The sequence below is a fragment of the Salmo salar genome, chromosome ssa25, assembly GCF_905237065.1.
Source record: "Salmo salar chromosome ssa25, Ssal_v3.1, whole genome shotgun sequence".
Lineage (NCBI taxonomy): Eukaryota > Metazoa > Chordata > Actinopteri > Salmoniformes > Salmonidae > Salmo > Salmo salar.
This window is the reverse complement of record NC_059466.1, coordinates 31107560-31134964: the sequence shown is the minus strand read 5'-3', so window position 1 is coordinate 31134964 and position 27405 is coordinate 31107560. Positions and strand designations below refer to the sequence as shown.

General features: G+C 42.7%; 1 protein-coding gene across 6 annotated transcripts; it reads right to left on the bottom strand.

The window, feature by feature from the left end:
• Positions 1-1630: 1630 nt before the first annotated feature.
• Positions 1631-20768, bottom strand: mphosph8 (M-phase phosphoprotein 8). Of its 6 annotated transcripts, none has more exons than XM_014174035.2 (14): positions 20461-20767; positions 17558-17719; positions 16369-17400; positions 16146-16233; positions 15588-15836; positions 15139-15261; positions 14925-15013; positions 4115-4255; positions 3892-3978; positions 3543-3697; positions 3235-3392; positions 3028-3152; positions 2813-2896; positions 1631-2653 (listed from the first exon to the last, which is right to left on the bottom strand). In XM_014174035.2, exons 1-14 carry the CDS (start codon positions 20548-20550, stop codon positions 2612-2614), a joined length of 2625 nt encoding a protein of 874 aa, XP_014029510.1. In that variant the 5' UTR covers positions 20551-20767; the 3' UTR covers positions 1631-2611. The 6 variants fall into 6 exon arrangements, with proteins under 6 accessions (XP_014029510.1, XP_014029511.1, XP_045563334.1 ...); XM_014174036.2 differs by having other exon boundaries at positions 15600-15836; XM_045707378.1 differs by lacking the exons at positions 1631-2653; positions 2813-2896; positions 3028-3152; ... (2 more) ...; positions 3892-3978; positions 4115-4255 and adding exons at positions 5474-10070; positions 10308-12618 and having other exon boundaries at positions 16369-16547; positions 16842-17400; positions 20461-20768.
• Positions 20769-27405: the final 6637 nt, after the last annotated feature.

The following is a 27405-nucleotide window of genomic DNA, read 5'->3' as shown; positions in this document are numbered from 1 at the left end:
AAATGTAAAAAAATGAATAATTGAGTTAATAAAGCCGCATACAACATGGTCTCTTTTCTCATTTCTTGAGTAAGGCAGCTCCAAAATGCAGGTGATTCAGCCAAGCTCAGTGCTTTCTGTGGCGGTAGGGCAGCCAGCAGAAAATAAAAGGGGTTGGTAATGTTCTCTAGTTGCGACGTGATTGGCTCAGTGTTCTATCACTCATGGGGACACTACCTCACCGCAAAATCTACGAGGAGAGCTCGAAAATTCAAGCGCCTTGGGTGCTGCCTTAGATTTAAATTAGAAGTGCCAATCAAAGAAGGCTCAGGTTTTTGGCCACAGATAAAATGACGACAAATCACGTTATATCTACTGTAGCTTTGATTGGGCTGATCATGTCAACAGCATACTTTCAAAATCTTAGCTAGCAAGCTAGACAAGCAGTCATTATGAATCAATACAACAATCTACTGGCAAATCCTTTTTAATCCTTGCCATATGAAGAGCAATTATAGATAAAACGTATTGGTGCTCATCGGCCATTGGACATAAACATTACACAAGTTGTAAATTGCAAATTCAACAATGAGTGGTTTGGAAGGAATCAGTGGCTAACTGCAAGTATTGCAAAGCAATCACTAGCCTGCTATTCAGTGGAGTGGGTGTGGGTTCCAAGTCTGGGTTTAAGGGTCTCTTTTCCAAGCTTAAAAGGATAAACATTCACATCCAACACCATAGGTCAGAAAATGTTGAATACATTGGCCATGCTGTCAATCCAGCATGATTTCTGCCACATTCAAAACAACTGGAAACACAGAACTGGGAATCTCAGACTTCAGTGAATTCCAGACAGCTGGGAACTTGGAAAACAAGCTCCGACTGGGAAAATACGTATTGAACAGTCATCCAACTCAGAATTCCAACTCTGGCCTCTTTCTAGAGCTCCGACCTGAAGATCATTGACGTCATGATTCAACCTTGTTTTTTTACCCCAGAGTTCCCAGTTGTCTTGAAAGCACCATAAAGCCAGAGAATGCCAGACTTTGATGCCAAAATTTGCCCACAAGAAGGATCTGAGCACAGCACACTGTTTCGTTGCCAGACAAGGCTCCACTGATAGCCAGGTGTAGCGGTGGTAAGGATTCACTCCATGGTGCTGAAAAGAAAGCTCTGCTGTTGGGACAGCTTTTATGTAGGGCTTAACAGTTTGTGGGCAGCGTTTGTCACCGTTATAGTGCAAGTCATGTACTGATTAGTCTTGTGGCTTTGCATCTATGTTTTTTTGTTTTGTTTTCCCCACCAAGATTTATATGCTCAAAACCCCACTTAACATAACCCTTACCATTTTACATTTCAACTTCAAAATTGGGTAGGGTCATCCAAAGGATCCCAGATAACACGAACCATATGAAATGACTCTCCTCCAAATGCAAAAGGTAGAATGCCAAAATAAATGTATAAAGTGATAAAAATTAATTTAGCTAGATGCAATTTTTTTTATGTTAGCATCCTTTTCTCCTTCGAGAAAACAATACCTGATTCAAAGGGTGTGGCAGATTTCAAAACTCTTCCGGGAAGGACTGATAGGATACGCTTGTGCTTCTGAGCCTACATTTGACATATCTTCAGAATAAACTACAGACATGGGTATCCTTTGGTGAATTTCACCATTTTACTAAGTTGCCAGTTTTCACAGCAGTTCACAAATGGGGAAATTATTTCAACGATGTGGCTATTAAGGCAGAAGGAATCCTCATATCAAATTAATTCCTGTTCATATTACGGTAGATTATCATGGATAAATGTTTATCCCATATCTGTGGTATGTCAGCAAGGCAGATCATTGCCAGGATGTGCTCTGCATTATCATCATCGCAAAAACTACCTTTACAAGCGATCTGGATGTCTATTTTGATAAAGTAGTTAAAATCATGCATTCTTGAAAGCTCTCATGTAGTCCTAGACTATTCATCTTTTGTGTTTTCCTCCAATCCCAAGAAGCAGGATTCTTCACTCATAAGGAGTGACACATTAGCCCTTTAGTAAAATTACATCTGAAGCATCATGCTATACTTTAACCCACTCCAACAGTGGCAAATGTGCCTAAATCAACAAACATCCGTCAAACTTGACATTCCACACCTGTATGTACAGGCAATAAAATATAGACAACTCCAGAAAGGCAACATCTTTTCATTTCTAAAATGGTATAATTGGGCAAAGCATTAACTTGGTCCAAAGAATCTGACATTAACTCCTTGCCTGTGATGCCATCAAGAGCACAAACAAAACATCAGGCTATTGTCCCCCTACGCATACACAAAAGCAGAACTCAAAGACTTCAGTTAGAGTATTAATCGTACACACAGAAATATACATGATTGGTCAATGGCCAGGGTTGATATGCTGTTCTTGTCCTTTAATCCTCTGCCAGAGAAACAGTCTCTCAAACTCTGGGTGGATGCTTAATGTCCAACAACTTTATATGAAGGTAGCCTGGTGTGTGTCTCAAACTGTTCTTCATGTTGTGTGATTGCACGTGTGTGAATCTTGGTATGTGTGTGACTCTCCCATGCTGTGCTTGGGGTCCAGGCAGCCTGGAAACTCTGAACTTGGCAGGTGCTACGCATCACTGTAGCTGAACACGGTATGCACAGATGAGAAGCTTCACCTGGGGAGAATGATGGAATCAATCAAATGTATTGGTCAAATTTAATTTATCAACAACTTGTCAGTCTTTTACAGTAACTGGGCTTAGACTCCCTCTCACCATGGCCATGAGTTACTCTGCTGTGTGTGTGTGTGTGTGTGTGTGTGTGTGTGTGTGTACCTTGGCTGTAGGCGACTCTGCCAGGCGAATGAACAGTTTGTTGATGCCTGGCACTGGGCTGAATGAGTAGATGAAGTGACTATCCTGTGGGGTGTAATTGAAAGAGGAAAAGATCAGTGACATGAATCAATCAACTGAGGTAGAAATAAAAAATAAATAAAAAAAATCTACCGTTCTCCAGACTAGGAGTACTCCTGATCTAGAATGAGACTCACCAGGAAGATGGGCAGCTGGAACTTGTCGTTGAGCACCACGGCATGGACACTGCAGGGCCCACACAGCCTGGCTGTGATCTCACTCAGGAAGTTAGCATGGAAGATGAAGAGCAGGATACCTGAGCCTGGAAGGAGAGATTAAATGTTTTCCCTAACCCCCAATACAGTGTGTGCAGGTGATTAGCACTGTTTGTAGGTGTATCCTACCCTCTCCAGGTGTGTGAGGCGATTGTTTGTAGCCGAACTCCAGAGAGAAGTCTGGTCCCTCACACAGTCTGTGACAGGCCAGAGGGAACACCGGCTCCAGCAGGGCCAGCCGAGTCTCAAAGAATGCCCGGATAGTGTCCTCTGCCACACTTGATAACCTGTGTGTGAGGGAGAATAAGATATCACTTTGCTGCTAACAGTATGTGGGGTTACAGTGTACCATCTTAACTCTGTTACATATGTACCTTTATTTAGACATACTAACTCATAAGTTTACAGAGCAAGAGAGACATGGCAGCAACACTCACATGTTGATGTGGTCCTTGATGAGGTCGTACACAAGCAGGTTGTTGCTAACCTTGGCGAAGTACATGGCCGTATTCTTGTGTTTGGACAGGATGTTACAGTCGGCCCCGTACTCCAGTAGGAGGCGCACCACGTCAGCATTCCCCCTCTTACAAGCCTGAAGAACAGAGGCTACTGGTAAGGAACTATTGCGATAAGTCTGTCACACAGAACTTTAGCAGAAATAAGGATATTTACAAATAGGGGTCATTGATTAACTTAATCTCTGTGCTTCAGGGGTGATATGTTGATTTCTAATTAAACACAGCATTTGTCTTCATCGCCCCCGTTTTTTTCCTTCCTCCTCCGTACCTTCATCAGAGCCGTTTCTCCTCCCAGTGTCGGAGCGTTGACATAGGACCCTGCCTCCAGGAGGATAGCAACTGTGGTCAGGAAGTTCTGAAATGAAAAAAAGAAAGGATAGAGTGTTAAGTAAGTAAACCCTGCATAAGACATTTACACACAAACAAGAGTAGTGTATACGTGTGTAGACTGACTGTAATGAGGCGGTTTAAACCAGTCCATCCTGTTTTACCTTCTCTGCAGCGTGCATTAGGGCAGTGGTTCCGTTCTTCTGCCGTCCGTTCACCTTCACCCCCTTCTTTATCAGCAGCCTCAGGATGTCATCCTGTCCCCCTGCTGCAGCCAACATACTCAGGGACATACCGCTGGAGTCCTGCAGGAGGCAACAAACTCCTTCATTACTGAGGACCAAAGCTTTCCAAAGCCTCTGGTAGCAAACACTATGGGGAGGGGGGCAGGAATCAAAATGTATCTGTATGGCTAATTGTTTATAGAACTAAAAAAATAGAAGTTTAGCTTTCAAAAAGTGAACTATTATCGACTTACATAGGGTGTTGTCTTTTCATCCAAAAGGTTAAGTACATAAAAGCATAAAGCACTGAGCAATGGTGATACACTATATTTACAAAAGTATGTGGACACCACTTCAAATTAGTGGATTCAGCTATTTCTGCCACATCCGTTGCTGACATGTGTATAAAATCGAGCACACCGCCATGCAATCTCCATAGACAAACATTGTCAGTAGAATGGCCTTCCTGAAGAGCTCAGTGACTTTCAACATCGCACCGTCATAGGATGCCACCTCTCAAACAAGTCAGTTCGTCAAATTTCTGCCCTGCTAGAGCTGACCCGGTCAACTGTAAGCGCTTTTTTTGTGAAGTGGAAACATCTAGGAGCAACAACGGCTCAGCTGCAAAGTGGTAGGCCACATAAGCTCACAGAATGGGACCGCCGAGTGCTGAAGTGCGTAAAAATTCTGTCCTCTGTTGCAGCATTCACTACAGAGTTCCAAACTGCCTCTAGAGGCAACATCAGCACAATAACTGTTTGTCGAGAGCTTAATGAAATGGGTTTCCATGGTCGAACAGCTACACACAAGCCTAAGATCACCATGCGCAATGCCAAGCGTGGGCTTGAGTTGTGTAAAGCTCGCCGCCATTGGACTCCAGAGCAGTGGAAATGTGTTCTCTGATGAATCATGCTTCACCATCTGGCAGTCCAACGGACGAATCTGGGTTTGGCGGATGCCAGGAGAATGCTACCTGCCTGAATGCATAGGAGAACCACTGGATATCATAAGGTGAATGCACCAATTTGTAAGTCGCTCTGGATAAGAGCATCTGCTAAATGACTTAAATGTAAAATGTAAATGTAAAGGGGGGGGGGGGTTTGGAATGCCCATGATTTTGGAATGAGATGTTCGACAAGCAGGTGTCCACATACTTTTGTCATGTAGTGTAGATTCCTAGTATTACAACATCATGAAATCTCAGCTGTTTTCCATAACCGTTACAATTCCAAATCCCTGTTGGAACACTAATGATGGACATCAAGTAAGCTGAAAGAGCATGTCTTGCGGCTTAGAAAGTTTACGTCAAGTAACAATTTATTAACGGCGCAAATATAGTATCTTACAATAAACACAATAAGCACCAGGTGGTAACAAAAGGCAGCTTGATAACAAATACATGTTGGTGATAAAAACTATTTAAGCAATGATGTCCATGGTCTTTAGACAGTAAATAGTGGGGTGTGGTTTAAACCCCTGACAATTGTTCTCAGTTAACACCTAACACTGTGGCAGATCTTATGCAGTAACAACATGAACTGACAACTATGAACTCATTTATTTACATTATTCCTCCTTGATCCAATTAGAAGCAACAGAGAGGTTTACTTGCAATAGTAACATTATCTAGTAGGCAAGCAGATCAAATAATACAGAGAAGCAACAGCCGTCAAACCTTATACAAGTTAGTCAGCCTAAATTAGTGTTGAGGAACTTAAACAGCTACTGTGAATCAATATGGTTAAGACCGTAGTGAATAATAGCAACATTTAAAAAGTTGAAATGTTTATCGTTTGACAAGAAGCAATAAAACAAGTACATGTTCAGCTAATGCCTAATAATTCACATCATATTTAGTAGAAAAGACATGTATAAGAGAAATAGCCTAGGTTGTGTGTGTGAATCTCTGAAACCAATTCCACATGCAGAACAAAGGATCTGTTTCCAATTGTTAAGACAGATTTCAGTTATCAATAGTAACCTTTGGCCAAAGGAGTGGATAGGAGAACCAAAAATTGCCTGAAATTGGATGGGAAGTCATCCAACTTTAGTGACCATTAATGTAAAGTTACTAGTGACCATAAACAAGGTTTCGGTTTAGGAACCATAAACTAGCCTTCACACATAAACCTGCGATGTAAAGGGATTGCTAATAAAAGAGCACCCGTTCTTGCCAAACCCATCAGCTATCACTCACGCTGAGTGCGGATTCCATACTTCTTTCAAAGAGTTTACTTGCACACTCCCAGTCACTTTGGGAGAAGGGTGGAAAATTGGGATGCATCCATAAATGGGCCCTTTGATAGGATCTGAACGTGTCACTGATGAGATCGAAATTGGGGAGAAAAATAATATATATATATATATAAAAACAAATATTTAAAAAACTACTGATACATACCGGTAGCTAGGAATACTAGATAGCTAGTTCGCTAACGTTAATAACAAGTACAATATCCATGATAATAAACTCAACCATGCTTCAAAAGCAATCGAGTATGAATAGTGTATTTATAATAAGTAACAATTTACAATGGAGCTGTATTCATCTAAACATTCTTCTTGACATGATTGGATTTTAAGCGGCTCAAACATCAAGCCATACTCTCTTAGCTGGGCACAAATTTCATACGTAAACCCATGGCTCCAGACTAGCATTTTCCCCTGGTGGCACTAGGCCCTATTTCATACACCGCTCCATCGCCGCACCGAACAAAACAATAAGTAACTTTCTCTTTGGAGGAGCAGGGATAGAGTGCAGTGTGAAACCACGCAGTGCGACTTTGCCCTTTTAGTGCAATAAACCTTGTGGTTTCTTCAACACATAAGGTCACTGTTATGCCTGAATTCAACCCAAAACCAACAAGAAAGTCTGCACAGTTGGTAAGTCAAGAAAAGCTCTCAACCATGCCAGCCTGCTTTTAACTTCTATTCATTTCGACTCGCCATACATTTGGCATCTGAACTGTGCGTAACTTTTTCAGTTGGTGGCACCAGCCCATGATTTAGTCTCAACCTACAAAAATTGCAGCGTCATGCAATATAAAATGTTTGTAATCATCTTATAAAGTCAGTCATAGTTCTTTTTTGTAATAGACTACACCGAGATGTTATTCAAGAAATAAGTTGTTTAATCTAACATGTCCAATCAGGAATGCATGATTCAAGATATTTTGATGTGCAACCTAATCCCATGATTGGCATGAATTTTGGGTTGACAATATGGATATTGTTGTTATATTTTAATGTTTTTCCTTTTTCAATAAAGATGAATTTGCCTTCATCTACAACATACATTTGGGGCTAATTCAACATCTGTGGAAGTGGAAATTCAAAACACATTAGATTGCTAACTCTAAATATGATACCCACTACTAGTAGCCATGTATTAAATCAGTAAATGTAATGTCCTGAAAAAAACTCTGCAGTTGTAGGCTACCCAATGAGACCTATATGCCCTCACAATGTTCGATGCGTATTTCACTCGCCACTCCGTATCTGAAAGCCATATAAAATATTGTTTGTAAAATAGTTGCTACTGAGCTCAATATTGAGTTTAGAAAAGTATACCTACAGAAAGCTGAGACCTCATTGTTGTACAACCAGAACAAATGTTTTTCTACCAGAGAGGAGAGTGGCTCACTTATCATACCAGCAGGCCCCAGCGAAGCAGGGGCAGGAGGGCAGACACTAATATTACAGGAATGAGGATAATGAACTTTACTGTTTGACCATATCATATTAGCCACCCAAAAAATAGGAAGGTTTGAGTGAGGTGACAATGTAGAATGTGCAGCTAGCACAGATGGAGCCCTGAAACCCATTCACACCGCACTTCTACCAGGAATAACCTGCTAAATTCCCAGGTTTGCTGGTCAGTTGTTTTTACTCAAAACCTAACCTAGACATATACACAAAACATTTTGTACATCTGGATCCAGATCCATTTGGTGAAAGTAAAGTATACCAGTATTGTGATCAAAAAGCTAAAGTCAACAGTTTAACTGTATAGATTTGCACAACAATCTACGAAGTTGTTAAAAAAAAACTAATCATTATGCACTGTACTTGGTACATGTTACCTATCCATGTGGAGCATATACTGTATTTCAGTCAGTTATTGTGGCCATTTTTATGCAACATGGTTCAATCGAAACATGTGGTGCGTTTGGATTCCAAATGTACATCCATGAGGCCTTGTTGCCATTGCTGACCCAGGAGATTCAGTTTGACAGCCTTTGTAAAGGGCCATTGGAATTATTTCATAACAAACAGGTATGATTCCATCCTTCCTTGCCTCCTTTCTCCAAGGTTGCAAATGTGTAGCCCATGCCAAAATACTGAGTTTTGGTACCACATAATGCATTGTGACAATGGAATTTTGTAGTTGAGAATTTCAACATCTGTGAAACAAGTTTGCATGCATAATATCACTATGTAGTTGCTACGGATACGTTCGTAGAATAAAGTAGATACTTCATTCTTGCTCTACGTCACAAAGTGAGATCAGAGTGACCAAGGATGGTCAGATTAAATCAAAAGCCATCTTCTTTCTCCATCCGTGCATACCTCCAACCGTGGGAGGTTTTCAAACTAGTTCAAGGTAATCATAAGGACAGATAAACAGGAGGATCTTCTGGATGTCCCAACGGCACCCCTGGTTTCTGATGCACAACTGGACTCTGTTGCAACCCTGGTTTCTGTGTCACAGGAATTGGTTTTTCACTATCCATGTTTTGTTTGCCTGAAATATGCCTCCTGCACATTGTCATTAATGTGTTATGCACATAGTTTTTTACATCTTTCCATGTTCTGCCTTGTAGAACTGGTTCAGCTGCAATACATGCATCACATTCCTTTTTACCTGGAATCTTCATCAGTTTAGTGAAGTCTCCTAGCTGCCGCCTGACCGCAGCCTGAGCCTCATCACCCCAAATTTTCTGTTTCCTTGGTATTGCAACAGGACCTGCCTCTAGTCTCTCCTGTGCAGATACGGTCATTGTTCCACCAACTCTTTCCTTAGCACTCTTTGCCTCCGTTTCTTTTTCTTTCTTTGCCGCTCCTTTCTTTGTCTGTTGGGTGGGGTCCACTCTTGTAAGACCCTTTTTCCTTTTAATAGATTTTACTGTGTTGTGCACATAGTTTTTGATGTCCCTCCAAGTCCTGTCTCGTACAGCTGGTTCATTGTGGAGGCATACTTCACAGTCCCGTTTACCTGGAACCTCCATCAATGAGATAAAGTGTCCCAACTGACGCTTCACCGCAGCCTTAGCAGCATCACTCCACGGTCTCCGTTTCCACACTGTGCCCACCTTACCCTTCCCCACAGAACCTGTCCCCTCAGGAACTGCCCCGACAGGAAGCGTCTGCGTTGGAAGTGTCTGGGCATGAAGTGTTGGCGTAATAACTGTATGCGCTGGTAGTGTTTGTGCAGGAAGTGTCTGTGCAGGATATGTTCCGGCAGGATATGACCTAGCAAGTTGTGTACCCACAAAATGTGTCCCCGCAGGATATGTCCCTTCAGGATATGACCTGACAGGATTCGTCCCCGAAGCATAAGCACTTGCAGGATATGATCTTGCATCATGTGTCTCTGCAGTATATGTCCCTGCAACATATGAACCTGCTGGATAGGTCCCTGCAGGATGTGTCACGGTAGGATATGCCCTCGCAGAATCTGTCCCCGCAGAATATGACCTCGCAGAATGTGATCCTGAAGGATATGACTTCTCAGGATATGTCCCAGCATGATATGACCTTGAAGGCTGTGCCTCCACAGTATATGACTTCGCTGAATATGTCTCTGTAGGATATGATGACCCAGTAGGACATGTCTCAGTAGGATATGTCCTTCCAGTATCTGTCCCCGCTGGATATGTCCCTGCAGAAGATGTCCCTATGAAATTAATAAACAGAAGAAAAGGATTCATGAACATGTGCCATTATCATATATTGTGAAGAGGAACAGAGCAAACACTATAGAGTAATAAGTTGCCAGCTTCTCAAAAATGTAGGTCTAGTGAACATGTAAATGTGCAAAAACAACAGATTTTTCCACTGAATTTATCATTTAACCCCTTAAAACACAATGGACATTTTTCTCCAAATACCCTGTTAAGCAACTAATACTCACCATATGTAGGAGAAACAACCCTTTCCTCAGATGGCCCTGGAATTACCACTGGAACCTGATCCATTGCAAGCAGCAATTTGCTGATTTCTGCTAGATGTGCTGCATTTTCAGAGAGCCTGTAGTACTCTTTATGGACCTGGGTGTCATGTCCCAATAACTTTGCCACCTGATCCAATTCACTTTCATTCAAGTTTAGTATTTGGCAATGGATAGCAACCTCTTTCCTCACTGTCGCATGGATCAGACTTTCAGGATTCTTTGCATCACACTCATGTGCACACTTCCTCAGACAGTCAAACCCTCTGATGTAGCTTGCTGCATCCAGGCTACGTGCAAAGACATAAGGGTTGTCCTTTGACACACCAACTTTGTCTCTGTTTGCAATAAGGATCTCAAGAGATGAGATCATCCTCTCTGTTAGTAGGACTGGCATTTTCCTACCATTTTTGCCTTCTATTTCCAACCTGGTTAATTTGTCGTCACCAAGCTCCTGCTCCAGCCTTGAGAGGCTATTGAAAATGTCTGCACTAGCTGGAGCTTTCTTCCTGTTTGTGTACGTTTCCAACAGCATTTTCGCAACTTCCCCTGTCCTTTTTCTGTTGAAGAGAGCTATTTCTGCAAGAAGAGTTTCATTGAGCTTTTTCCAGACAGCGTTGGTGGGGTTCTCCAGCAATTCTTTCTTCGCTGTGTCCTCTGCAACCTTGAGAAACTTCTGAAGTTTGATCAAATCCTCAGTTAGTGAAGACACATCAACTTCATCACACTGAGGGACAGCACTGAGGGATAGACCGGAAAAACAGTTATTCCAATCGTTTTCAAGTAGTTCAATAAACCTTTTGGCTTGTTCCTCTGCCTCACGGTCCTCTGTCATACGACTCTCCCCAAAAGCTATTTCAGTAGCTCTTTTCAAGGAATAGCCAATCTTTAAAGCAAGAGATGGGGTCTTGTACCTGTCGGAGGCAGGGTCATGACCACTCATTTTCCTGGCAGCATGAACGGCCAATTTGAATTTGGATGGTACACATACTTCATGCAAGTATTGGACATCACAGTCCATCTCATTTACATTAAGTACAAATCTAGCCAATTCCCTCATTTTTGAACCAATGTAAGTAAACTGTGACTTGGCATGACCATGCTTTGCAGATAGTGCATTGCCATATTTACATATCAGGGGATCATTTTTGATGTGGCATGAGATGTCATCTTGATTCATATTGTGTATTATTTCTTCACATCCTCCAGTAGAATAGACAGGCAATGGAACAAGTTGAGAGGACCCAGCCTGGATCCTCACTCTTTTTCCTCCCCTCGTTTCATCTTGTCCTTTTCTGGCATTACATGTGCTCTCATGCTTCCATAAATCAATTTTGTTAAAAAAAGCTACACAGTGTTGGCAGGGTAGGTAGTCACGCACAGAAGCACCACTGTAAGAGGGTATTTTCTTTGTCACAACTTCACCGTCTCCAAATTGAAGAATTTCTAAGTTGTGTTGATCATTGCCTTTGTTACGGAGTTGGTCAAGCAACAGAGACCTGATTTTGGAGAGTTTTGGGAAGCTGATAGCATGAGCAACAGCTTCTTCTTCTGCGTGCATCCTTTCTAAATGTCTTGCAATGTTGTGGTGTGGTTCATTGCAATACAGGCAGAAGTACTTTTTGTCCAATTTTCCCTTATCATCATCATCATCTATCGTACTACATGCGCTGACGGTCATTTTTGTGCTGGAACGTAAGCTTGACCGTGTACCTTTCCGTGGCGCAAATATTTTGCGGCAAGTTCTTTTAGCCTGTGCCGTTTTTGGAGGGTCCTGCTCATATTCATCCTCGCATGAGCTTTCTGCATTAGATGGAAGAGGATCTGACCCACTTGGAACGCTTGAATCAAGTCTTTGTCGTTCTACCTCATCACCTGAACTGTTTTCGTGAATCTCGTCACCACTCGAACTGCTTTCATCAGCATCCTTCTTTATGTCACATAAAGCTCTCTCCATGTCACATAAAGTCTTCTCCACATCACATGAAATATTATCTTCACCACACGAAGTCTTCTCTTTATTGTGTAGACAATGTTTCTCTTCCTTGTGTAAATAATTCTCTTCGCATAGAGGAATCTCATCTTTGCAAAGAGAATTCCTTTTGCGGCGAGGATTCCCCAGGCTGCGAGGATTCCCCAGGCTGCGAGGATTCCCTGCTGCACATAAAGGCTTCTCTTCATCACATAAAGTCTTCTTTTCCACATTTAAAATATCCTCTTCCTCATTTAAACTCTTCTCTTTGCCACTTAAACTCTTCTGTTCAACAGTGTATGCCTGTAAAAGAACAAGTAAACGTAAGATTCATAACTTATGAAAGGTTAATCTCATGATGCATTTCGTTTCAAATGTATGAAAAGTGGGACGTAAAACAAGCAGCTTCATAGCTGTTGGGAGTTAGTGTTTAACTTTTGTGGCAAAGAGAAATTAGATCAACTATACCATCATACTAGACAAAGCTGGCGTCCCCTGCCCTGTTTCATACGCAGAGAAATCTAAAATCGTGAAAACCTCATAGTACTGCTCATTGAAAACATGTACAGTACACATTGTGAGTCATTCAAATGATCGCCTAAGAGCACCTCAACAATGCTCTCAACTTCAATCACAGTCAAGCAAGAATCAATGCAATGGTTACACAGCACCAAACTGCGTGTAGACTGAATTCTTCAATAATAAAAAAAACCACATGTGACCCATTCAAGGAATAGTTTATGGCTTTATTGTATTAAATCAGCGAACTACAACGTTTTGACATTGTAAATATGTCTGATGAGGAATTAATAATGTGATGTTGGATGAGATGCTGCATGGAGACAAGGTACAGAAAAGAAAACGCCATGCAACTAGGCTTCTAACCTCATTTTGCCAATGACTGTTTTGAATCCTCAATATATTCAGTATTTTGTGACCTACATGCAATGATGAGCGTTTGGTGGGTGATTTAAAAGTGTTTTCACAAATAGACCTGAATAAGCTCCTGGAGTGTTTGGCCGCCTATAAAGATGCAAAACAAACTCTGGTCCAAATGAATTCTGGTACTTGCCCAACAGTTACAGTTGCAGCAGAACGTTTCAGAAATATAATATATATTCAGCAGGCCCTTAAAAACACTGATTGGTCCACACTAATACTTTTGAGTCCTTATAAATTGTAATAATAAACAAAGCTATATTGGACAACCAATATAACAACCCAAACAAAATAATAATGTAACTGGGAAAGTAATATTAGCCTATGTAAATACATATTTTGTTAATAGAATACATGCTTATGGCAGTAGTTTGTTAAACTGTGAAGGTTTTGTTCGATTCATATTTAATTATTATTGTACACAAAGACAACCATGGCAAAAGCTGAAATGTGCAAACTGGTATTGTAATGAGTGACTAAGGAAGGTTTTTTATTTTAGTTTTTCGGCTATTCATTGTCGATAATGAAGATGAGTGAAATGTCAGTACTGCTATGTCCGCAGCAGTTTTACATGCTCTGCGGTGGTGCAAGAATACTTTTCTGAAGGCATTACTGTACCTGAGGTAAATGTTGTATCTTATAGCTTCTTTGACCTCTTGCTCATCATGTTCTTTGTCTGTTAATGAGAAGATAATACCTGTCTGAGACCACTTTAGCTGTCTCCATAGTAACGTATGAAAATTATCTGACAACTGTGCACAACAACAAACATTCAATGCAATATAAAGCTTGGATTTATTCATTGCCAGACAAAGTTGGCACAACAGTTTATTAGGTATGATAATAGGCAAAACTTGTTTTTCAAGCAATGTAATAAACATTACATTTTACTAACTGCATTTTCCTATTCAAGCTTAACACATCTTTACAAAACAATCTGTAGCTCCATTAGGCTAAATTAAATAACTGAGTAGTTAAAGGGGATAATCTGCTTACCTTTGATTGCTTAGCGGTCCTCAATGGATACAGTCAGCAGGTACTGTAGTCGGATTCTCTCTTTCAATGTCCTGGTATTCAACCTCTGCATGCCATCACTGGCTCTCACGTTATATCCAATATTTAAACTGTTTTATAACTCGATGGCTAAGTTAAGTTGATCCAGTTGTATCTATGTTTGAACCAGACTGGCTAAATGAAAATGCATTCTACACAATATATTTAATTAAAGCAGCAATCTGTAACTTAAATTTCCAGTCCTTTGTACTGCGCCTGCAGTCATTTCTGGAATGAAAGTAACATATTGTGGCTTTAATTGAGTAATTCATTATGGTACTTGGCGCTGACGTATATGCAATAGCTAAACATATGTATCAAAAGCCAATCTGTTGCCACCCCAAGTTGGTTAACGTTCTTTTGTTGGAAAACCCGAGAACAAAGCTAAAGCTTATGAGAAGAGAACTGTGATGTATGTCGCAAAATGGTCCTCATTTGAATGAACTCACAAGTATAGCCACACACACACAGGCTACTCTAACAAAAGGTAAAAACATCTTTAATTGACTAGTTGTGACTAGTTAGTGCTTGTACTGGGACTGAATAAATATGTGGAACAGCTGGGGCTCCCCAAAGACAGGAGCAAAGCAGGGGGGAGAATGGAACACAGAACGTACCTCCTGGTCCAGATTGTAGTCCTCTTTGGAATTGAGTGCAAGTTTCACAGACATGTAATCCCCACTTTTCACTGCATCCCGCAGCTCACCTGAGGGACAAACAGATTTCACATCAGTAGTTGTCTATATGCATGTGTGGAAGAGAGAGGTCCATGTACAGCCGATGTTGAAAGACTGCTGGGAAACATGAGAGAGAAAGAGGGTATGCACTTACTGGGAGATAGAGGTGGAGCAGAGAGAATCTCATCCTCTCCATTCAAATGTTTCTGAAAGTCCTCCAGTGTCATCCAGTCCAAGTTGAGGTCCATTCCAAGGTTAAGAGAGGCTTGCCCTTTGTCTGTCAGTCACAAACCACATCCAATAGTACATTTAGTATTATTTCACATGGCCATTATGAGAGTCTCTATCCAGAAACAACCATTTGCCCCTAAACACTTGTGTAGATCTGAAAGGATTGGATAGGTGTAAGCAATAATGGTAGGTTTTGTAACAGACGTGTGTGTGTGTGTGTGTGTTGACTTTTCTGGGTGTGTCTTTGTGTGTATGTATGTTTGTGTGAGTGTATGTACGTATGTATGTATGTATGTATGTTTGTGTGTGTGTATGTATGTATGTATGTATGTATGTATGTATGTATGTATGTTTGTTGGTTCTGTGGCGTACCAAACTGCGTACCAGACTTGTCAGCGCTCTCCAAGGGGTCTTGATTGTCGTCACAGGCGATGAAGAGACGTGGCTCACTGTCCTCCCTCCTCCTCCTCCTCCTGTCATCCTCTTGGGTCCTCCTCTCCCAACGTTGAGCCTCCTCCCTCCGGTCCTCTCCGCCGAACTTTGACTTCTGGGCGGGTTCCTCCTCTGCCTCCACCCTGTCACCAGTCTCCATAGCACCAGGGCTCTGACTGGGCCGAAATGCTGTTAGATAAGAGAAAATAAACAAATAAAAAGGTGGCATAAAAGGGGTTCCAGTGTGGCTGAGTTTGTAGTTTGCAACGCCAGGGTTGAGTTCGATTCCCACGGAGGACTAGTACGATAAAGTATGAAAATGTATGCACTCACTACTGTAAGTTACTCTGAATAAGAGTGTCTGCTAAATTACTAAAATGTCAGTCACATTTTTGTTTATGTCTTGATTGAGTCAATATGTAGTGGCTGCGTCCACTACATTCATACACAATTCAAAAAAAGAAAAGCTTAACAACGGACCCTTTTAATTTTTCTCACCGTCTGTATGTTTGGACTTATCTGGCTCTGACTTCCGAGCAGGTGACTCCTTTGTCGGCTTGGTCCTTTTCTCAATTTTCCCTATGAGCTGAAATTTGAACATAAATATATTAAGATTTTACTTGAGGCAGCTTAAGATAGACTTTGCGGGCCCTGCCACTGGCTATATCACCAGCATTTATTTACTAACCCCGTACATTTAGTGCAGAACTGCTTGGCATACCTTTGGTGGTTTAGTGTTCTCTGTGGGGGTGGGCTGGTGGACCATCTGTTTGCGGGGAACACGGTCCTTGGCCTCGCAGTTCAGCAGGAACTTCTCAAACAGGTTAGTGGAGGCGGCCGGCTCCTTATCCCCACCCACTACAACTTTAGACTCCTCCACAGTCTTGCTAGTGCTGGCCCCTGCACCAGAGGAGGAAGAGGAAGACGAGGATGAGGAAGAGGGAATTTTAGACGGTGCAGGAGTGGCCTCGTGGCTCTTGCCCTTGGCCTTCTTGTGGACTTGGGCCGGGGCAGGAGTGTCACTGGAGTCAGAGGTTGGTGTGGGCTCATCCCGGCCCTGGCTCTTGGAGGAAGTGAGGCTCTTTAGTTTTGCGAGGCCACTCGCGGAGAGCATTGGCGACGAAGTTTCCAGTTTCTTGCCTTTCTTGTCCTGAAGGAAGTCCTTGATGCCCTGCAGCTTCAGTTCTGACTTACCCTTCTTATTCTTTGGCTTGTCATCAGCGCGAGACTTTTCCGTTGTGGTGGTATCATCCGTCTGGGACTCAGATGGCCCCTCGCTAAGCTCCTCTTCCAGGGGGGCGGTGGCCTCATCTTCAGTGGACTCCAGATCACCCCTTCGATCCTTCTTTTTCTTATTTTTCTTCTTCCCTTCCTCCCCATTCTCTTTTTTCCCGTGCTTCCCTCCATCCTTGGCCTTGTCCTTCCTGTGCTTCTTGGAGGGCACAGGGGCTTCTTCCTCTTCATCGGAGTCAACAAATCTCTTTTTGGAGTCGGACATCTTGGTTCCGCGGCCAGGGGTTGGGGGAGGGGAAAGCTCCTCTTCATCAGACTCCGGTGCCGGACGAGGCCTGAAGTCCTCCCTGCGCTTGTCTTTCTTCTTTTTCCTCTTCTCCTTCAGGGGAGGTGCCTCCTCCTCCTCCTCTTCTCTGGGCTTCTTCTTTTTCTTCTTCTTAACATGCATGTCTGTGGGCTTGTCAATATCACTGTCGCTGTCAGAGTCAGCATCGAACACATCACTCTTCATGGGCAACTTCTACAGAGGAGAGGGGACATTCACATCAGCCATTGAAAGTGATATTGGTTACTCGAAAGGTAGTTAATGTAACAGTCAGTCATATAAAGCACTTTCCATTCCAACAATTAGACTCGCCTTTCTTACGATGGCTATGATCCTTCTGGGTGGGACTTACCATGCATTTCTTAGCATCTTGGTCTTTCATGACCTTAGCCTCTGCCAGAGCCCTCTTGTAGCCCAGCAGCACCTCCCTGCAATCCTCCAGGTGGGCCTCAGGCTCCCACGTGTCATCGTCAGAGGAGTAGTTCTTCCAGCGAACGCGGTACAGGACCTCCCCCTAAAGACAAGGGCAAATACAAGTGGGTGAGAGCAATATGGAGAATTTTTTTTTTTTACCAGTCCAGTTCTTTCATATCATTGCAGAAGATGAAGACTGACTGAGTGACTGTATTGGGCCTACACCTACTCATAGACCTCCTGTGTGTATAAAAAAGACTGACAGAGTTTGTATTAAGTCTGATCCATGCCTACTCAGACCTCTCCATCTGAGACAAACAGATGGAGATAAGCGGCTGTGTCTGGCAATGTGGCACACAGCCAGTACTCCCAGTCCCCTCCTTCCCATCCAGGGCACTGGGACACCAAAGAGAACCAGTCACAGGGGATAACCGTTCTGACACTAGCTAGGTTTCCATACAATTGGCGACAGATTTTCATGTGAATATTCTAAAATCTGCATAAAAACAATATACGCATTTTCCCCACCAGAGATGTCTCCATCAAATGTACTTGTTGCCGATAAAAGGCTGTGCGTGATATCATATTGCACATAAACAACTTTTGAGGTTAAATTCCCAAGTTAAATGGGTTTCCATCTCATTTTCAACTCTACTGATCGTTTTGTCACAAACATGTTGCGTTTTATAGCAAATGTGCCCACTCTTCTATTGGCATGTGGCTCTAGCCAATAGTTTCCAGATACAGTGTGGGTAGGCTACCTACATGATGAGATTATTTTGGACAAAAGAGAGAATTTCTATTTGTCAAATGACAGCCAAGCATGATCATCATGTCACTAGAATAAGAGCCTAGATATTTATTGGAAAGAAGAATCAAGCTCATCATCGTGCACTTTCACCACCCTGTGGAGTTTATCGTAACTTATTTAATCTGTAGCCTAATAAACTGCATGCTTTCCTGAGTCGTTGTGGCAGGACCACAACATATCACGAGACGTCAAGTTTATTTTGATATTATGGTTATTATATCAATATTAGCACATAAAGGTGCTTCCACTGCCATTTCTCACAAAAAGATCCCACCTTGTCTAGCGTATTTTGTTTTGTCGACATCTGGAAAGTTTAGACAAATTTTCATCACTCCTGTCGTGACATTCTTTATCCAACATGTCCTTTACTCACATAAAAAGGTTGGCTGAAAACCTGGTTACTTTGACAGTAGATTTTGCTTGTTTGTAGCATGTGAGTAATGTGTTCTGGTTCAAATGAGGTACACGTGTGACTGCAGCACAGTGCATGGCTGGTTGTGATTGTAAACAAAGCACAACGAGAGTCAGGTTTCTCTCTACCCGCCTCCCTCAGAGGCTTTGTTTTCCTTTTTCCCGCCCTCATACTCTCAGCTCAAGAGCAATTTAGATAAGAGGAACTGGCTGTGCAAGTGACTTCTCCACACACCCTCCTCCAATATTGCCCTCCCCTCTTCTTCCGGAACTCTGGAGGTTTGGCGGGGCTGGGTGATTCACTCTGAATCGCTGTTGAGCCACAATCACAAGCCTCAGAAATCCTCTCTTTCTCCCATTCACCTAACACTCTCTCCATCTCAAACAGATCAGACCTACACAAACACATTCTCTCCCTTTACTTATACACACACACAGATTCTTGCTTGCACTTTAATAGAGGAGCCTACTGCTTAAGCACTCAGTGACACATGGCCCATGTTGTGTGGCAACTCAGCTGCTCTCTTCTATAGTGTAGTACAGTGATGTCACCAGACTGAAATGTGGTAGCCAACTGTGATTGTTAGGGACCTTTGCCAAACTCTGCTGCCCCCCACCACCACCAAAGTGTGAACTTGGCCTTATACATAAAAAGCATTGAATTGGTGTAAGAAAAATGGTTGACTGTCTACACCAATTAGCATAGCAGGTAAGTCAGTTGTTCCATGTCAACAAACTAATGTGTACACTGCCATCTTGTCCATTTGAAATAGACAAGATGGCGGTATACATTATTGTATTACTTCATGGTGCAAAAAAAAAAAAGACTTAATAAAAAAAAAAGCGCATTTTCTAAATTCCAACGGTCAAACCTGCAACTAGCCATGGAAGTGTAGAAGACAGCGGTGGTTTCCAAGTCGGGAATTGTTTAAGTATTGCCGATTAGAGACTGGTCGAAAATGTCCTGCATGCCCTTAACACTAACTGTTAACGTTACCTAAGAATCAACGGCTATCCGCCAAACTGTAACAGCTAGTAATATCTTAATAGCTCTGGTCTGTACCATCTTATTAGGTACCGTGGACAATTTGCTTAATCGCTAATACGTCTAGCTATTTAGCTAGCTAACGTACATAAAACATGTATAGACTATTAGCTAGTTTGCTAACGTTAGCACTTTCCTAACCAACTAGCATAGCAAATTAACTAGCACATGTAGCTAGTTAGCTAGGTCATTAAAGACAATTACGACTTGGTTGTGCAAGGCTTAGTACAGAGAGTTTGTTTTATTTGGCAAGTCTGCGCAAGTGGGGCTGGCTGAAGTCCAGAAACGCGAAGGAATAACATCAGTCGGTCCGACCTTGGCCTAGCGCAAGGAGAGGATGTCGTATGGGCAAAGTTGTGCAGCCATTTCAATTTCCTTTCGGTTGGCTAACTGTGCGTGGACATTTTAGCATGTCTAGCTAGCTATGTTGTCTATTTACAGTTTAAATAAATGCATCACGGTTCCCAGTTTTATAAACCTTCTCATTGTTGTCGCATTGTGTAGCTAGATAAAGCTAACGTTCAGCTAGATGGCTAACTAAAACTGCCTAGCAGTAGCTAGCTAGTTTCGTTACCTCCTCCGTTCGCATGTCAATAATCCTCTCCACTTCGTATACATCTTCAACCTCGTCTTCGCTGTCTCCAGCCTCTGGCTTTTCCGCCATTTTATCGTTAGTTATAAACAATTATTCGTTACTTTTCTTATTATGCCTTAGCCGGTATTACAGCCAAGGCCGGAGCTAGCTAACTAGCTACAGTACAATATGTCTATTTTTTCATTTACTTCGCTAGCCACAGCGACTTTCTGCTACTAGCTAGCTGGTTAACATTACAGAGGGGGAGCTGATAGACTAGGTGAGCTGTCTGAGTAGGCGGGGAAAACTAACAGTACATTTTCACCAGACGTGGCGTCAGCGGGAGAAGGTCCGCCTCCATTCCATCTTGATGTCACACAGAGAAATGTGCAGGGTATTGTGGGAAATGAGCGGCGAGAAACCTGCTAGCAGAACGGGAGAAAAAGTTGAACAGTAACTGAGTTTGGTGAAACATCTTTGATATGTTGTAATGGCCAGGTATATTTTCTCATTAACGTGGTATTTACACTGAACAAAAATATAAACGCAATATGTAAAGTGTTGGTTTCATGAGCTGAAATAAAAGTTCCCAGAAATGTTCCATACACACAAAAAGCTTACTTCTCTAAAATGTTCTGCACAGAATTGTTTACATCCCTGTTAGTGAGCATTTCTCCTTTGCTAAATAATCCATCCACCTGACAGGTGTGGCATTTCAAAAAGCTGATTAAACAGCATGATCATTACACAGGGGCACCTTGTGCTGGGGACAATGAAAGGCCACACTAAAATGTGCAGTTTTGTCACACAACACAATGCCACAGATGTCTCAAGTTTTGAGGGGGCATGCAATTTGCAATGCTTACTGCAGGAATGTCCACCAGAGCTGTTGCCAGAGAATTGAATGTTAATTTCTGTACCATAAGTCGCCGCCAACGTTGTTTTAGAGAATTTGGCAGTATGTCCAACCGGCCTCACAACCGCAGACCACATGTAACCACGTCAGCCCAGGACTTCCACATCCGGCTTCTTAACCTGCGGGAATATCTGAGACCAGAACCCGGACAGCCGATGAAACTGTGGGTTTACACATCCAAAGAATTTCTGCAGAAACCGTCTCAGGGAAGTTATTTTATTTAATTCAATTTTTTGTTACTTTTACCCGTTCCCCCCCAATTTCATGGTATTCAATTGGTAGTTACAGTCTTGTCTCGTCGCTGCAACTCCTGTACAGACTCGGGAGAGGTGAAGATCGAGAGCCGTGCGTCCTCTGAAACTCAACCCAACCAAGCTGCACTGCTTCTTGACACAATGCCCACTTAACCTGGAAGCCAGCCGCGCCAATGTGTTTCGGAGGAAACACCGGGCACCTGGCGACCGTGTCAGCGTGCACTGCGCCCGGCCCGGCACAGGAGTCGCTAGTGCGCGATGGGACAAGGACATCCCTGCAGGCCAAACCCTCCCGTAACCCGGACGACGCTGGGCCAATTGTGCGCCGACCCATGGGTCTCCAGTTCGCGGACGGCTGCAACAGTGCATGATCTCGAACCAATAATCTCTAGTGGCACAGCTAGCAGGGAGGCCTCACGGAAGTTAATCTGCGTGCTCATTGTCCTTACCAGGGTTTTGACCTGACTGCAGTTCAGCATAGTAACCAACTTCAGTGGGCAAATGCTCACCTTCGATGGCCACTGGCACGCTGGAGAATTGTGCTCTTCAAATCAAACTTTCTTTCTCACATGCGCCGAATACAACAAGTGTAGACCTTACCGTGAAATGCTTACTTACAATCCCTTAACCAACAGTGCAGTTCAAGAAGAGTTGTTCAGCAGTCTTATGGCTTGGAGGTAGAAGCTGTTAAGGAGCCTTTTGGTCCTAGACTTGGCGCACCAGTACTGCTTGCCATGCGGTAGCAGAGAAAACAGTCTATGACTTGGGTGACTGGAATCTATGACAATGTTCTGGGCTTTCCTCTGACACCGCCTATTATATAGGATGCACCATGCCAAATCTTTTCCGTTTCCTGAGGGGGAAAAGGTTTTGTCGTGCCATCTTCACAACTGTCTTGGTGTGTTTGGACCATGATAGTTCGTTGGTGATGTGGACACCAAGGAACTTGAAACTCTCGACCCGCTCCACTACAGCCCTGTCTATGTTAATGGGGGCCTGTTCGGCCCGCCTTTTCCTGTAGTCCACGATCAGCTCCTTTGTCTTGCTCACATTGAGGGAGAGGTTGTTGTCCTGGCACCACACTTCCAGGTCTCTGACTCTTACCAGTTATCTGACCCTTACTGTAATATTTGACCATGAGAATACATTAGGTCTTTCAAAACTCTGTGATAGCTGACAGCAGCTATAGGCCTACGTTATTATGGCCATATTTATTATGATCAATTGATTTGATGAGGATGTTGTATTCTAAAGTAAAAGGCTTTCTTCTGGAAGAAAAATATTTTATATGACTGGCTGATCATTACGGCCCACTGGACAACGCTTCGCCCCAAAGATTGCCCGCTAGCTAAAGCAGGCCACTGTGAGTATGCTAATGAGTTGCTAGCTAGCTAGCTAGCCAACTTTACATACTGTAAAGCTAAGTGAAATATCATCAGCTAACTAACTAACTTCATATTAGCTTGTTATCTTGATGTAGGCCTAGTCCCTGTGCCCAAGAATGCGAAGGTAACCTGCCCAAATGACTACTACTACTTTGAAAGGCTGGTCATGGCTTACATCAACACCATCATCCCAGAAACCCTAGACCCACTCCAATACGCATACCGCCCCAACAGATCCACAAATGACGCAATCTCAATCGCACTCCACACTGCCCTTTCCCATGTGAGAATGCTGTTCACTGACTACAGCTCAGCGTTCAACACCATAGTGCCCACAAAGCTCATCACTAAGCTAAGGATCCTGGGACTAAACACCTCCCTCTGCAACTGGATCCTGAACTTCCTGACAGGCTGCCCCCAGGTGGTAAGGGTAGGCAACAACACATCTGCCACACTGAACCTCAATACCGGGGCCCTTCAGGGGTGCTTGCTTAGTCCCATCCTTTACTCCCTGTTCACCCACGACTGCGTGACCAGGCACCACTCCAACACCATCAATAAGTTTGCTGATGACACAATAGTGGTAGGCTTGATCACCGACAACGATGAGACAGCCTATAGGGAGGAGTTCAGAGACCTGGCAGTGTGATGCCAGGACAACAACCTCTCCCTCAATGTGAGCAAGACAAAGGAGTTCATCATGGACTACAGGAAAAGACGGGCCGAACAGGCCCCCGTTAACATCAACGGGGGCTGTAGTGGAGCAGGTCGAGAGTTTCAAGTTCCTTGGTGTCCACATCACCAACGAACTACCATGGTCCAAACACACCAAGACAGTTGTGAAGAGGGAATGACAACACCTTTTCCCCCTCAGGAAACTAAAAAGATTTGGCATGGGTTCTCAGATCCTCAAAGGTTCTACAGCTGCAACATCGAGAGCATCCTGACTGGTTGCATCACTGCCTGGTTCGGCAATTGCTCGGCCTTCGACCGCAAGGCACTACAGAGGGTAGTGCGTACGGCCCAGTACATCACTGGGGATAAGCTGCCTGCCATCCAGGACCTCTACACCAGGCGGTGTCAGAGGAAGGCCCTAAAAATTGTCAAAGACCCCAGCCACCCCAGTCACAGACTATTCTCTCTACTACCGCATGGCAAGCGGTACCGGAGTGCCAAGTCTAGGACAAAAATGCTTCTCAACAGTTTTTACCCCTAAGCCATAAGACTCCTGAACAGGTAATCAAATGACTACCCGGACTATTTGCATTGTGTGCCCCCCCAACCCCCCTTTTACGCTGCTGCTACTCTCTGTTTATCATATATGCATAGTCACTTTAAATATACATTCATGTACATACTACCTCAATTGGCCCGACCAACCAGTGCCCATTGGCTAACCGGGCTATCCGCATTGTGTCCTGCCACCCACCACCCGCCAACCCCTCTTTTACGCTACTGCTACCCTCTGTTTATCATATATGCATAGTCACTTTAACCATATCTACATGTACATACTACCTCAATCAGCCCGACTAACCGGTGCCTGTATGTAGCCTCGCTACTGTTATAGCCTCGCTACTGTATATAGCCTCGCTACTGTTATTTTTCACTGTCTTTTTACTGTTGTTTTTATTTCTTTACTTACCTATTGTTCACTATGTACCTTTTTTGCACTGTTGGTTAGTAAGCATTTCACTGTAAGGTCTACACCTGTTGTATTCAGCGCACGTGACAAATAAACTTTGATTTGATGTCCCGAAAAGGGTTAGGGTTAGCTAAAATGCTCTCCTAACCTGCAACTTCAACATGGGGAAGATCTCAATTGTATAGTCCTCACATCCTCTATTCTCCTTCCCTTCTCAAAACTCATTGGAGGAGAAGGTCAGAGGGGAGGGACCTCTGGCTTTCTCATCCAATAAGTTTTGAGAAGGAGACGAAGTGCGAGGAGAGGACGCAAGGAGTATGCAATTGAGATTTTCCTTTGGTCTTTTTTTATGCTGCATTCACATGCTCATCTGAGCTTCCTATTTCCTAGTGATGTCGGAAATACAACTTAATTTTGTTCATGTGATTTTTGGTCAGACCAATTCTTCAACCAATAAGATTTTAGCTAGCTTAATAAGCTAGCTAAAATTATTTTTAGTAAAGTTAGCTAACTTGCTTAAAATGTACAATATATGTTCAAACAAGCTACATTAGCCAAACAATATTGTAGTTGTCCAAAACGGATTTGTTGTCATCTTTTGGTTGAAAAGGTAAAAGGTCGGTGCTGAAACGTCACAACTCGGCAACTCGGGCAACAACATTTTCTCACAGTTTCCCGCTTGTAACTCCAACTTGGACGGTCTTTCAAGTGAAATTTCCCACTGAACTTCCGATAACTCCGATAGCACTTGAACGCAGCATTACACACCCCATGATGTGTTTATGGGTCCACACTGCCTTCACGAGCCACTGACAATACACCTGCATCTTAATTACACTGGCCAACAGACTAGGCCTACCAGACCTAAATTTGCCCTTTACATTTCTATTCTTTATGAATATACGGTCATACTTTTTAAAAGCCATAGGCCTTTTTAATGGCAGATTATTTGCCAGTACCAATGGTACCAGCAGTCAGTAGCAGGTTTACACAACTTCCTCACCCTCTATCATTCATCTCACCAGTCAGGCTGGTGCAGGTCATCTACAGGTCACCTATAAGTCACCCATAACTGGTCTCAGCTGGACTAAAATGTCAGAAGCAAAACAACAACCTGTTTAATAAAGTGAATTATACCAACTGTAGGAAATCACTCAGGAAGTTTGTTACGTGTCCTCAAACATTCAAGATTATCATCCGGACACTGAACCAACACACAGATCACAATCAAATGATGTTATGATCGGATGGCCAGTGGGCTATGGACTCTGAGCATTGTAAGTAACAACAGGTAATTTCAATTTCATCACCTTGAAAAGATAGAACAAATATTACAACAAATATTATGGCTGAACTCAAATGTGCTGGTTGATAAAATACCTGTATTTATGGGAAAGATGTTTAAAAAGGGTATTCTGTTCTTAAATTATATTGTAATGGTAGAGTTATGTCCTTCATGGAGTTATCAGAATTGTACGGGAAGGTCTGCTCAATCCAAGACTACAACCAATTGATTACAGCATTGCACCAAAAATGGAGGAGGCAGGTGGCAGCGGGAGGAGGTAGGGAACTGGTCTGTCTGCCCAATATAAAGGATCAAAACTGGCGGAGGAATAAAAATAGCATAAATAGGAAAGTATACCAGTTTCATTTGAGGACCAGGATGTTGACAACTGTGCCATACAGATTGCAAAATAGTTGGGAAGAGATTTTTGATGTACCGATTCCATGGTACAGGGTGTAGGAGTTGATATATAAAACAACGCAAGATTCAAGACTTCGTGCTTTTCAGCTAAAATTATTATATAGAATTCTTGCCACCAACAAAATGTTGAATATTTGGGGCAGAAAATCATCGAAGCTGTGCAGATTTTGTTGTGAGGATACAGAATCAATAGACCATTTGTTTTGGTATTGCCCTCAGGCAGCCTGTTTCTGGTCTCAGGTTCAGGAATGGCTGAAAATGCATAGAATTTATCTAAAATTGACCCTAGAAATAGTACTGTTAGGAGATCTGGAGAGACGGGGTCAGTCAATTACTAATATACTAACACTCTTAGTAAAAGTATTTATCTTCAACACGCAATCTGTAGATTCTATTCGATTAGATAGATTGAAATTGAACGTTAAACATCATAGCATATTTGAAAGATATGTGTTGCGTGGAAACACGAAGTGGGTGGCCAGCAGAGATAGATGGGATGGGCTGAGGGAAGCTGAGGGTTGGTATGTGGAATTGGAGACAAGTGGGAGTGGAGTTGCTGTGTGTGTGTGAGAGAGAGAGAGAGAGAGAATGATGGTCAAAAGATAAAGGAAAAAGTCAAAATAAAACATAATAAAAGTACATTTGAATGACACTAAGTGGCAGTGTTTTTACAACTAATGCCGGTTTGCCTGAGGCTGATGCCGTGCAGGTGTTTGTACACATGCATATACACACACTCTCATTCAAATAAACACATACATATATATATATATATATATATATATATATATTAAAACAACAGGTAATGTATCATTTAGTTGGGCAGGTATGGTTACAGTGCAATTGTCTTCTGTTTACACTGGTCATTAGGCTTTGACACTTCCTCATACACTACGCTAAAAGTTGTTGACCCTAACCACAGATATAGGATCAGGTTAATTAAACATTAAATGTTGGAAAAAATATCTGACCCTATATAATATCAGTGGTTTCGAGCAAATGCCAATTCTCAGGCTATACTCCACTTGGAGGTGCAGAAG